This window comes from Sitodiplosis mosellana, unplaced genomic scaffold (assembly GCF_009176505.1).
Source record: "Sitodiplosis mosellana isolate CC-2019 unplaced genomic scaffold, AAFC_SMos_1.0 Smas_scaffold_11, whole genome shotgun sequence".
Classification (NCBI taxonomy): Eukaryota; Metazoa; Arthropoda; class Insecta; order Diptera; family Cecidomyiidae; genus Sitodiplosis; species Sitodiplosis mosellana.
Genome location: NW_022595253.1, coordinates 2188332 through 2202719, shown reverse-complemented (window position 1 = coordinate 2202719; position 14388 = coordinate 2188332). Strand labels below are relative to the sequence as shown.

The 14388-nt window shown below is 37.6% G+C and overlaps 1 protein-coding gene across 1 annotated transcript; it reads right to left on the bottom strand.

Moving 5' to 3' along the window:
* Window positions 1–1885: 1885 nt before the first annotated feature.
* LOC129567590 (achaete-scute complex protein T3-like) lies at window positions 1886–6658 on the bottom strand. The gene is made up of 2 exons (XM_055444670.1): window positions 5498–6658; window positions 1886–2493 (listed from the first exon to the last, which is right to left on the bottom strand). The coding sequence occupies exon 1, from the start codon at window positions 6326–6328 to the stop codon at window positions 5552–5554; it is 777 nt and encodes a 258-aa protein (XP_055300645.1). The 5' UTR covers window positions 6329–6658; the 3' UTR covers window positions 1886–2493; window positions 5498–5551.
* Between the last annotated feature and the right edge of the window lie 7730 nt (window positions 6659–14388).

The following is a 14388-nucleotide window of genomic DNA, read 5'->3' as shown; positions in this document are numbered from 1 at the left end:
TTTCGGTTGTTTTTTTTTTTTGCGAGAGATTTGAATCTCATGATGCAACCGAAAGTTTGATGGAAAAAAGTGTACACGGTCAATATCAAAGGCAGCCGAATGAAACCGAAGCAAATAATTGACCATCAGAATTAATATAGTCTCAACGAGAACGACCAAATCGAGCGAATATGAGACGAGAAATGATAATAACAATAACAACAACCACCACAACAACAGCAGCAGCGGCGAGAGAGTGAGAGGAGAAATCGCGCGAGCAACGAACATGGAATAAAAAGACGCGTCAGGCAAACACGAAAGTGTGATGAGCATTAAACAACGGGGCAACTCGTTCAACAATCATCAGCATCATTTGTTTAGACTCGAAATATGTGCAGGCACGTTCGTATTCAGTTTCGTTTCGCTGGCAAAGTGTGTGTATGTGAATGTGAATGTGAAACATAATAATAATCAGTGCAAAGCACAGCTCTTTTCACCGTTCATTTGCGTCAAATTCATGCTTTGAAGCATTTGACGGGCTTCTATCATATCATCATTTATTTACCAAGGTACTATAATCGAACGAACGGACGAAAGGAAACGAAGCTCAGTGAAACAGAATCACACTTGAGCTAGTTACGTGAGCAACGTTTTCGTCGTTATTTTCTTCGCTGATTTCTTTGGAAAAAAAAAACAAGGAGAATGCTTAAGCATAATAATAAATGATGATTCGTTAACTTCTTCTGTGTCACGGTTAGTGATCGCAAAGTATGCGGCAGTACGTATTTCATCGCGAGCTCCATATGCTCCTTGGCGTGGAGCAATGGAATAACAAATCGGAACAAATGTCAAAGCAGCTCTTTAGCAAACGATTCCTAATTGGTCAATTTGCTTTTAATTAATATATTTTTTAAACAACAACGCAATGACGACGATATGACCAGGGAGTTTGTTTCTGTTCGTTCCACAGGCCAAATTAATGACAAACAAGCCATTCGAAATGGGTTCGTTTACTTTATGAGCACGCAAAAACCATTTTCGGATGCGTAAAGAAACATCGCTCGTTTTTGACTTGCATGAAATGAGTTCGCGCTCATCGCACAACAACATTTTTCGGTGTCGTTCTCATGCCGCAAAAAATGACACAAAACCACACATCTCCACCTTTGATGTTTCCACGCATCCGACACCAAAATAACGTATATCGACATTTAATTTATAACCAGCAGCCTCAGAACAAGCCGATCGCTTTCTTGTTTGCATAATGTATAACAAATGTCCATTGGTTAAATGCTATCAATTATGTAAAGTGATGCTGATGGAGTGCTGAACTCGATCGTGCTATCCAATTTCGAAGGCGTTTTGATTCGAATAAGAAAGAATGAGAGGCAGACAGATATCATAACCGATTTTATGCGCGCACTCATTTGCTATAGTCTTTAATTTATGCAGAAAAAGGAGTTGTAAATAATTTGCTGCTGTGTGAAGTTGAGAAGAGTCCTGCCACTTTCACACCGAATCCATCTCTATTTTTACATCCAATTTCATCCAACTCCATTTATACGATGCAAATAATTAAATTTTTCGCCAACAAAATACTCGAAATTTACGACTTTGAGCTGGAATTCAATGCTAATCTTAGTTACTCACGCAATCAATCAAACTAATGAAGTCATCCTTTAGGTTTTTAATTAATGAAAGGAAGGGGAATGAATACGATTCGAACGATTTTTTTTAAATAAGCAGAAAAAAAATAATCTAAAAATCGCACAAAAAAAAAAAAACAGGAACGAAGCCAAAAATGTTTGAAAGTTAAAAGAGTTGAAAAGAATTGAGAAATCTCCAAAAAAAGTGCTGAAAATGTAAATAATAACGTTGAGTTAATTTTTCAGGAATATTTGGCAATTGTACCTTTTTATTCGATACGTCTTACGAAGCTACAAGTCGATTTAATTTACATAAATAGTTTCTCTGGCAAAGTGTTTCTCATATAAACAAATATTTTAAATCTACAACGAACAATGTTTTACTCTTCTCTAATTAGGTAATTTAAATGTGTCACTGGCGAGCTTATTCAGTGCAAAGTGAATCGAACAAATAAATCGAATGAAAATATTGTGCGTAAAAAAAGATTTTTTTTTTTTCACAGTTGTTCCATGTCGAAATCATTCGTTCTTTACTTTTAAAGGCACGTGTTTCGATAGAATTTGTTCGCTCTCGAGCTTAGATCAATAGAAGGCTGTTACGTTTATAAGTACATGTTGGTCTTAAAACTTAAACAAGAACTACGCTTCAACAAATGCAATTGTTTTTAAACTTAAGGTTAACGCGATTGTACTAAATTGAACGAAACTTAAAATGCAAAGAAGAGGTAATTCTTATGGAATGACTAGATAACGTCTTCATCATGCGTTAACAATGTCGCACATAGCAGTTCATATCGCGTCGAAAAAAAAAAGTCCCGTTCGACATCGAAGTGGACGATTCATCTTCATGATTGTTTGTGTTGGATTTCTGGAAGAAAATAAAGAAAAATCATGGTTAATTAGTGAATGGTATTTTGATTGTTGTGTAAAAAGTTTCAGTTCAGTTCACAATATGTATTTGCTCAAATGATTTATCGTTGTGCGATTACGAGCAGTAACCGTATAGTAGATCATATTCGATGCGTTTTTATCATTTATCAAAACACGAAAAAAAAAAAAACGCGAAATAATAAATATAATAATAAACATTTTGACATTATTATCAGTGGAGTTGGATGCAATGATATTATGTAAAATTGAATGCAACGGCAGCCGGTTTAATGAATGCTGTGTGTGAGTGCGTGTGCGTGAGCGCGCGCGCGCGCCTGTTTTACGATTCGAAATGCTGGCGAATTGTCGGACAAAAAGAAGCAATGAAAAATCAACAGTGTTCGAACTCTGCACTTACAGCCAGAGCCTTTCCATGTCACTCCAACAAAAGAGGTCTCAGTGCAACTGAGAGTAGAGAATCTCTTTCCGATACCTGCATGGCACCATACGATCAATGAATGATAAATATTGAAACATGTTATACGATCACTGCGCGTACAAACAACAACAACTCTCGCACGCTCACTCTGTTTTACTCGCTCTCTCGCGCACGCTGACCAAGTCAAAACAATTTCTTTTTATTTACCCGTCGTTCTTTGGCACATTCAATGATGTGAATTTTGAAGTTGCTGCTGCGTTCGTGTTGTGTCGCTTTTTTTCCTGCGTCGCTCGCGGATCATTTAATAGTTCTTCTTCCGAAGAGCTGTGAATCAAGTGCAATGTGCGCTGCGCGCATAATGAGAATAAATGCATATAAAAGTCTTGGGCAGCAGCAGTAACCACGGTAAAAAAAATATAATCTGGTCGAGAGCCAAAGCGAGAGAAGATAACATAAAGACGAAAGATGATGATGATGGTGTATATTTTTCAAGAACGCGATTCGGGTAAAAAAAAATGCGTTCGCTTCAGCATCAGCAGCAACGACAGCGCAGAAAAAAGCGACGAGAAGAAAGAAAGCAAAAATACAAAACCGCACACAAACAGCCACAGCTTCAGTTCGAACTTGTCGTTCGATGTGAAAAGGAAACGACAGCAAACAAAAAGCAGGCTCTCAATTGAAATTGCTCGTGATATTCTTGGCGCATTTGTTTTTTCTCTCTCTCTCTCTCTCTCCCTCTTCGCTTGCTTCATTTAATCACCGTGTGTCGACTGTAATTCAGTTGTACACTGTGTGTATGTGTGTATCACACGGCATTGACTCCCGATCACTATGATCGAATCTCGCTACTCCATCATTTAATCATAGTTTTGCGTGGTGAATGAAATGGGCCGCGTCGCCAAGAGAGAGAACGCACAGAATGAATGGGAGGATATTGAAAACGGTATGTAAAAATGATTAGCAAATAGAGCTGGCAATGCAAGCGTACAGCCGCACTACAAAGGATTCCAACATTTTGAAACGAATTGATTGATGTGCGTCGGATTTCTTGAGCTAGGGCAGTTCTTCGATCGTTTGTTTTTTTTCTCTATCTCCGGTGTGTGTTTTTTTTTGTGTGTTCATTGAATAAAAATCGTGCTGATGCGTATTCATCGATATATTAAATGGTTTGAATGATTTTCATCTTGTGGTTTTTGATCGCATTGAAATTGATTGATTCGAATGCACTTCTCATCAAACTTTTTGATTTTCTCTTATCGCTGAATTGAAATGGTTTCTAGACGAAATTTCTCCAACAAAGTGTTTTTTTGAAGCGAAAGAGAAATGGAAACAATGGAGTTCTCTTTTTTTTTTTTTCAAGGAATGCATGGTAAATTTGCGTCAAGTTCATTTTTAGATGCAAACAATAGACCTTTTTTTCCTTTTATTGAAAATAGAAAAGTCATTTGAATTTTGTTTTTGCACTTTGACACACCAAGCAATTTTCGTTTTACTTCGCGCGCTGTCAGATACACAAAAAAACACTACATCGTTTAAAAAATGAAAAACGAAGCAATTTTCAATTGCAGAAACTCGGCACAATGAACTGCGTGCGTATATGTTCGCTTTTCTGGTAAACAAAGATCTCATTCCATGATCTCTCCCTCTCCCGTACAACATCCCATTTTCTTTCTTAGAGATGCATTTATCTCGAATCTGTACGACAAAACGCACATCAGTGTATATGTGGTGTGTGTGTGTGTTTTCAAAGATCAACAAATCTCAGATGAACAAATCCATTGAAATCAATTCGGTTCTGGTTGTTGTTGTTTATGTGCAGGTAAATTGTGTGTAGTATACGGAACACAAAAAATTGAGAAAGATAAAACAGAAACCCCGCTTAGTATTTTTTTTCTCTCTCTCTCTTTTGAGTCCTCTATGCATCGTTTTGTTGTTGTGCAAAACGAAATCGGGCACAAAAAGCAGCAGCAAAAGCAATATACAATATACAACTTGGATCATAATCCGAAAATAAAACAAGTTCTTTTACTATTCGAGAATATAAAATTCATAGTAAATAATAATGCGTAGTATTTTTGGGAGTAACGCAGAATGAAAAAAAAAAAACATTTATAATAATGGAAATGACGACGAAGAGAAAAAACTGAATTGGAATCATTGATTTAGAACAAATGCATGAATAAGAAAAAAAAATATTGAAAACGCTTTTTTGGAAGCAGCACACACAATGGTTTGAAAGAATATTGATTTTTTTTTCTGACTGTCAACGTAGAAACAAAAAAAAACACGTCGATTCGATTGAATAACAAAAAAAAACTGTTGAACGCTTGAGAATGAGAAAAAAACGCGTCAGCAGAGCGCTAACAATGATCTAGAAAGCAAAAGTGTGGCCTTTGTCATGTTTGTGATTTCACTTTTTTATCGTTCGATTTTTTTTCTCTCTTCCTTTCGAAAATATTGAATATCACGTTGTTGGCACAAAACGATAAATCACTTGGAAATTTTCGTAAACTAAAATTCGATAAAAAAAAGCAATGAAAAAAGTGTGGATGTGAATATTTACCTAATGCGCATTGACGACATGTGATAGTGTGTTTGGTAGCCTGGCAATAATTGTCTATTGCGTTTGTTGCCACCAGGAAATCGCATCCAAAAGTTCTTCTTCGTCGTGATTGATGGTATCGTTGTAATCGTATGTTTGGTATTTGTATGTGGTCGGTGGCAGGACGTAGCTGGAGTTTCCAACCGATGAATTGTCGGATGAGTAGGAAGGTGTTGGCGATGCAGATGATTCGGAGCACGGTGGTGGTGGTTGAATGGTGCACTGCAATGCTGGGCTCGGTGAATAGTACGAATTATTTGAAACGGATGATGCGGTTGAACTTGTTGATGCCAGCGAATCCATTTCGCCGTCATCTAACAATCCTTGCAAACGACGAATATATTCAACGGCCATTTTCAATGTATCGACTTTGCTCAATTTTTTGCTCGCACCACGGCCACCGTTCGTTAGCTGTCCGACCACATCGGATGGAATATGCTGGCGCAAATTGTTGAAGCCCATGTTGACTTGTTTCACACGGTTACGTTCGCGAGCATTTCGACGTTGAACGGAAGCTGGTTGAGTTGCTGCGTATGCCATATGGGCATATGTCATCTTGGCTTTTTTACTGGCGCTCATTGTGCTGCTGACACGGTTCATTTGATTCTGTTCGGCGATTGATGGTGGTGCCGGTGCGATTGGTCGTTTGCTTTGCATTTTTGCCATTTGAACCGTTTGCATTTGCGGATGTTGATGCAAATGTTGATGGCTAATTTGTTGTGGTGGATGCTGTGGCATCAACGTTTGTTGATATTGTTGCTGGACGTATGCGTTTTGGTGGTGGTGCATCATTTTGTCGATTGTTTTTTTTTTTTATTTCTCTTTACCACTTCAGAAAAAAAAATCAGAATAAAACACTTAAATTGTTCACGAATGAAAACTTTTCTATAAATCTCCAATGAAATCTCAGCCGAAATTCAATCAAATCGCTTTGCAAATGTATGATCAGTCGATGTCACTTTGCTCTTTCAAAGCTTTTTCGTGTGCGTGTTGATATCTTTAACTAAAACACTTTACGATTTTTTTTTTTATGTTCGTCAAATCAAGTCGTGAGAAAAATCAAGAGAAAATGAAAAGAGCGAACAGTGCGTAATGTTAACTTGTCGAGAGTTATCCACGGAATGAAACCCTTCGTCGCAAGACCATCGGTTATGTACTATCGCTTTGTACCTGCTGTAGCCTGTAAAATTCGGTTCTATTCGGTGCGTACGGTGAATGTGTGTCGATATGTGTAGCATTGCAATACAGATCAAAAACGCTCCTTTTTCTATCTTATGCTTTACGACTTCTTTCTCCCCACTCCCAACTGGAATGGTCGGTATCACGTGCACGGCAGTAGCAGTACACTGAACTGAAATTCGATCAAACGAAGGAACGGACGAATGGAGAAGAGATTCAAAAGAGAAGAATTATGTTCAACTGCCTGTTGACTGCTGTGTGTGCAATACGAACGCAAGAATCGAGTCCCCTCCAAAAAAAAAAAGAGTCGTTGTTCGTATTTTCCCTTTTATCCACTTCGTATCCTATGCACGATCGTTTCAGTTGTGTTGCGTCGCACACACGCAGCAGCATCAGGCTCACAAGCACGGACCTTCGAATCAGTTCTTCAGCACATTCAACACAGGTAGTTTATTATTGTTGTTTCGAACGATCGTAAAACGAACACCAAGCGGATCGGCACCGAGTTCACATTGTACATTTGGATGGTAAATGCGCACATGCGCCTCTGCGCTTGTGCAGCTCACTCAACGCACTCGCCGATCAATGAAAATGTGGCATGGTGAGTACGGCGTGTGTCGGATAAATGTAAAAGCGCGTGCCAAGAAAAAAAATCCGCTTGGCGCATAAAATGTATACGGGTAAAAGGCACAGAAGCGTGCAACTTGATGATGATGATGACGATGATGATGGCAACGGTTTGAGTAGAGAGAAGATGATGAAGAAAAAAACAGACGCAAGCTGCAACTGTTCCGTGCTATGGGTACGCACTGCATTCTGAATGTTCGCTCTCTATCTCTCTCGACGAATGCACAGATTGAAGGAGAAATCATGGATTTTGATTGTGCGGGTGCATACACACAGTACACCAATACCAATACCAATACAAATACATTTCCAAGCAGATGCAAACGGGAAAAATATTCATTTATGACAAGTCCTCGCTTATGCCAAACAACGATAGAAAAAGCGAGATATCAAATCATTTCTCATTTAGAACGTTCTTCTTTGGGCAGCTGGAAAAATACCAATACTAACGCATCATGTAAGATTGAATCTTTGGATGCATATTCGAAACGATCGTTTCTTTTCCCTTCTCAATGGTTCGATTCAACTGATGCATTCTTCAGTACAAGTTCAATCTGCAAGCAGTGCACAACAGAATGAATGTATTTCTTCCACTTTGATTCGATGAATTTTACGTAATTTTTTACGTTTCACATGAGACACGATCATTCACCATGAAATGCTATGAAACATTGAAAACGACTGAAAATTTGAATCTGAACTGAAAAATCATATTTTTTCAGATTACAAAAAAAGTTGAATTCTAATTATTACCTTTGAAAAAACTCCATTAGAAAATCCTTTTGTTCATATTCGCTGATTTGGAGTGAATTTTTATTGCTTTTTCAGTGTCCCAATTTGAATTTCAAACTAGGGTTCATTTGCAGTATCCGTAAATTTAGTAATTATAAAACGATAAATAAGGGCAACTTTATTTTTTATGTTAATGCATCGACAACAACAGCAGCAGCAAAAAAAACAATGTTTACGCAGTTTTGAGCGCAGGTGTGTCGATCGTGCGCTTATATGTTTGGGTGCACTCATTTCGACTCTGAATATTTTATGTTTTATGGCACTGTATCAATTAATTTCCGAAAATGCACTGTTTTTCATTTAGTTCCTTCATACCTCAATGATCTTGTCCAGTCGATTCGTTTTTAACTGTTATGAGGGGTTGGTAAAGTAAGTAAGAACGCAGGTCGGTTGTTATCATTGGTTACACGATCTAATTTATTTTCATTAAATTGGAACTTGACGATGACGATGACGGCAAGCTCGACTGCGTTCACTCATTTTCGGCTTTTTTTCGCACTTAAACCGTGAACTCACTTCCGTTCAAAGGGAGGAAAAACCGAATGTTAAAGCGTAACAACAATTTTATGCTACTGAAATGCGACCAAGCCCAAAGGATTTCGACTGTGTTTTTCCATTCAAAGGTCATAGTGTCCTTTTTCATTATGCATACGATATTGTCCAGCGCACTGGTATATTCATGAATATATGTAAAAATGTTTCAGGCAACCGTATCGCCGGAATTTGGGACAAAAAATAAAAATGCTTTGAACCATGATCCTTCGTTCGAAATGGTGCATGCATCAAAGGAACAGAAAAAATGCAAGCGAAATCGACGGGCCGTAAAAAAAAAACTCAATTTGAATCCGATGAATTGAAAAAAACAAAAAACATAAATTCCTGTTTGAAAATTGCTTGGAAAGTAACAGTTTATAAATTTCTGTTACGAATGTGATGCAAATGGCATATATTGTTTCAACCCTTGGTTCAACAACTAAAAACGATAATGCAAATGAAATACGTATGTAGACATTTCTTTAAATAACGCAAAATTCATGGAAAAATGCGCAATTCCGATCTACTTTTCGATGCTAAAAATGAACGCCGTATTATATTCTTTTACTTCGTTCATTTCTTCCAATTCCGAAAATAAACGAGAGACGTGCGTTAAAAATGAAAAATCCTTTCCTTTTCAAGAAGACTGTGTAATTGGTTTCTAGTTGGTGAACGAGCGCAGCAGCAAAAAAAACGGCGAATAATTGAAAAATCACAACGAAATATTGACAGCGTAATGGCGTGAACTTTGTTTGACCCGAGACTTAAGTTTCATTTAATAGTGCGTAATCATGTTTGGCCGCAAGTCGTTCGTTTTATTTTGCATTGGAAAACAAACAATACACAGCGTTTTTTTTTCGGGCCGTGTGCATTTCACCATAAATACACAGAGAGAGAAAAAAAATGCGTGAACGAACGAGTCGAGAAAAAAACAGTTGAGTGCTACTGTCGCCCAACAATCAAAATGCATTGGTTCTTGTTTGCTGTTCATGTTTTCACACCCAATGTGCCCTGCGCTTCGTTGCACTCAACACACACACACACACACACCAACACACGTGTGTACATTTGCACGCTGTGGCGAGTGTAAAAGCAATTTGTATTTTAAACTTGATAATAAGATTATTGTTATTATTTCAATTTAAATTATATTATATGGCATGCGCAGCGCTTGATCGTGACCTCCTACTCACTGGCCGCATCGATTATGTTGTTGCTGTTGTTTCTACTGTTGCTCGGAGTGGATGCTCACTGCAATTCAATAAGTTACACACAACGCATCAATATATCAAAGTACCGAGACTCTTTTGCCGATGCCGCAATACTCATGAACATTTACCGTAAAAGTGAAAAAAAAAACGATACAGAGCAAGTGCGCGTCTTTAGAAATGCAGTCGAAAATCGTGCACAATCAATATTACGTTACCATCATGCACCGATTTGTTTCCACACTATCCATTACAATGCAAGGCATGTTTCCATATTAAAACACACACTTAAACACATGTTTTGACCATATTTGCCGTGAATTTACAAAGTGGAGGAGAGAGCCATCCAGCCAACGTGCACGCGCGCGCGCCACCATCGATAATAATGTGTGTACGCAATTACATGCACTTACATGCATCGCATCGAGCAATTGCAGTTCACAGTCCATTCTACTTCATTCAAACGTCGTGAACGCAGTGAGAAAGAGCAAGCTCCAAAAGAGTAAAAAAGTCTCAACTATTGTTGTTTGTTTTTCGAACTGGCCACGGTCATTATTATGCGGTGTGTTCCGTTCTGCTGGCAACAAACATACATTTTACTTTCGTTTCAATTCGTTTTTTTTCTTCTTTCATTACATTCTCTGTGTCTTGCTTTGACTCATTGTGTTGTTACTTCTTCCTTTCCGTTCAACGATTTTCAAACAAATGAAAAAAAAATATTCTGAAAAATTCTCGCTTTATTCCCTCGCTTCGTTCATTCTTCCCATCGCCAACAAACGCCAATGAATCGGACTGCATGCATAATTGTCTCTTGGTATAGAAGTGTCGAGGTTATGCATTTTGTTTGTTCAGTGAATAGCGCTTGCAATGTCAATATTTACTCAACACAAAATGAACAATTCTTACTGTTTTGTTCGTAGCAGCGCGAGCGCCTTTCTTCGTACTGGACGCCTTTCATAAATTGCTTGATCTGTAAATAGCAAACATATTCCATAAACAACGGTCATGTATTGTTGGTGTTTTACGTGGTAATAATTTAACGCTTTGTTTGTGGAATTCATTCGGTTCGGCACGCGTTCGAATAGTTTACACAGCGATAAAATTAGATTTGAATATCGTCTGTAGCGCACGTTCATTTTGTACTTCTGTGTTCATGTCTTATGAACATGACCTACGATCACTTTACACTTCTCCCTCGTCATATTATGCTCTGGAGAACACTCCATGTGCGTTGTACGAGTTCAAAGAAGAAAACTGAGTCGTAGGTTTTGTGTGTCGAATAGAACTAGTTTAATAGTTAATAGGTAATAAAAGTAACTGAAACGAAGGTCACACATTCTTGTGCATCTGATTTCAAGTGCGTCGTTTCAATTCAATGTTTTGATGGAATACGAAACAGGCCGTTATTTTCCCTTCTACAGTTATTTTAGATAGGAACGATTAGATAGAATTCGGAATGATTCTCGGAACAATTCGGTAATTGAGTAGAGAATTGAGGTAAACAACGTCTAACTAGGTTTAATTAAAGAAAAACACTTCTTTGAAGTTTTTTTTTCTCTTTATGCATTCAATAGGAATGTTTATATACTTTTTTCGGTTTTTCTTCATGTTTCGGTTTTGATATGGAACAGCTGATCACATTCGCGATTAACTAACGAACCTGAAAAAATTGGACACTTATATAGGACACCATATACATACGGTCGAATACCGCTGGATCATTATAAAATTTGATAAAAACACCCACCATGACAGAAAACGACGCCGAGCGGCTAGCTCTTGTTCGAGCAACTCCTTCGGTTTCAGAAGTGAGTTCTGCATTTCTCACGGCCGAAAAGACGAGGAAAAACACGAAATTGAATTCGACAATGGCTACAGTGATCTAATTAATGCGACTTACATTCATTTATCTTGCTCTATACTTAATCAAGCTACCGGTTTATCTGTTTTTTTTATTCGATGTAAGTTGTCATGTTGATGATGGCGGCGGCGATTGCGTTTGATGCAATCAAACCCAAAATTTGATTCAATGCAACGCCACATTAATGTGGTTGTAACAAGGGAATCATTAGGGTTTTCGGATTTTTTCTCCTTACTATCAACTTGCATGCAATCGCAACGATTGACTTCTAATTAAATTAACCCATTTCGATTGGAAAGTAATTTTGCCACTCATTCCACCTTTCTTTCCATCCCACTCCTTACTTTCCATCCCATTCGACGCCTATTTTGTGCACAGTTAACAAAATAAATAAAGAAAAAACCGCAGCAACAAATCAATTTGTGATTTATTTATGGTCTGACTTTCTATTTTCATGAGCCCAACGCAAAGGAATATCCTTTTTTTGTCTGTTTATCGAGAAAGGACGTGTTTAAAGTGAAATCCACACCGAATGTTATAGATCGACTATTTTGCATAAAAAAGAAACTTCATAAAATTTATGGCCAACCAATAAATTTGGTTGGAATTGTGGGTAAACATGGCAAATAATTAAAGGTTTCATTTGCACTTTCACGTATTCCGGCATGGAATTATATGATTGTTGAGTCTTTTGTTTATATTCGTCTCTCTCGCCTAAAGGCAACTCTGAAAGAGTTTCACTCTTCACGTCAGACACTTTCGTTTCTTCAGTTTTTTTTTTGTTCCTTTTTAAGCGCCTGTTCGTTGTCACTATCCTGATTGTGTTAGATTTTTTTTTCTACCTGAGTCAAACGAATCCTTTTTAGAGCCGCATTTCAAAAGACTGCAACAAAAATGAACAAAATTCGTTATTTTTTCTGTTTTTTAGTTTCGATTTTTTTATTGCGTCTGTTTGAAAAGCGAAAAAGAAGAGGCAATCGACGATCCAAACATTGTAACAACTCATCGAATAATAGACGATCCGAGGATAAAGGATAAAATTAAAAGAAGATACATGCACATCACATAAATGCACTCAAGAATAGACATTATTTATGCGGAAAAGGAAAGAAAAAAATGTGATGTTCAGTCCGTGTTCGAACAATCGTTTTTATTATGCATAATGATTTCGATGAATTTCGGTGGATTCGTATTTGCCCATCGGTGAAATCAACAGTGCAGTTGCATACGAATAACACTTATTCATTTCCCTCTTTCACTCCTGCTTGCTCTTTCTCTTCCATTTTCCATGTCAAATGAGAAGGCGTCGGAAATGAAAGAGAAATCGATGCTAATTTATATATTTGGTGCAGTGAGAAATTCGCACTTTGCTGTTTAGAGGCGATCATTATGGTGTCGTACACGCGCTTTTGCGCAAGTGAATATAGAAGAGGCAAAAAACCATCAGCCGTGATTAATTGACACACTCAAAACAATAATTTCCACATAAATAAATCCCAAGCCAGTCAGTGCAACCATGTTTTCGGTGCATTCGCAGTGCGACCGCCGCCTCTGTGTGTGCCATACCAATTTCAGTTCAAACTATTTATGCAAATATAAAAACCAACAAACCATTTTCTTTCGGTAAATAACCAATTCACAGCTCAAGGATATTTGCTTTTTATGATTAAAGTGAAACGATTTCCATACACACACACAGTAAACACATTTTACATGCTCAACACACTTTGGCAATGGCGGTGAAAAATTATATCCTGCCAATTAAGAGAGCAAGCATCGATGGAATTTATGGCAAAATTAAACGTTCCCACTGCCACGGAATATCGGCTGCGCATTCGCTGTGTGATCGCATTTTTTATCGATCGCAATTAATAAAGCAGATTTGTTATTACCGTGTGCGCTTTACTACGCTATCGAATGCGTAATTGGAGCCGATAAATTTTAGAAGATACTACTAACTGATCATTTTTCTAACTAACACCCTTAAGCCATGCGATTTCATGCGAAGATATTTGCTGTGATCGATCGCAATATCGAAGCACAGCGATATTAACTGATCGACTCTTCAATGCCCATGGACACGTTATTCCCATCGAACGCAAACATTTTTCAGTGAACAGTGCTCATTGAACACAAACATGCGTACGCTATACACGCCGTACAACATTTCCAATGCTGGCAATGGATGATCCCGTGATAATTATGTGGGCATTTCGAGGATTTTATCGTTCAAATCGATACACTTTTAATTTGATCGACCAATGGCCATAATTAATTGAGAAATGCATCCATTTTATTGGGAGAAATTTGGGAAATTGGTTTCTAAAAGTATTTTTGTCTATTCACAAGACCCAAATATAATATTTGGTGTTAATAAAATCAGGCGGATCGGCGGTGCCATTGACTATTTCCACTTTGTGTGGAGATTTATGTGCATTTCCGAAATGCTACCCTATCGGAGATATCGAATCGAGCACTTTTGTTTTTATTAGCTTTTTCGGATGTAATCTCATGGGAGAAAATTCGTATCATTAAAACACGCATCAAAATATGAAATTATAAAAATTGGTCTACGTATTTATTAAAACCGATTTATGAGTAACGGAAAAAGTTTTTATTGCTTTTCTTTCTTCGGTTCAAAGTTCCGCTAT

Excerpts from the sequence above, each read along its gene's own strand:
- LOC129567590 (XM_055444670.1), bottom strand. The coding sequence starts at position 6,328 with ATGATGCACCACCACCAAAACGCATACGTCCAGCAACAATATCAACAA.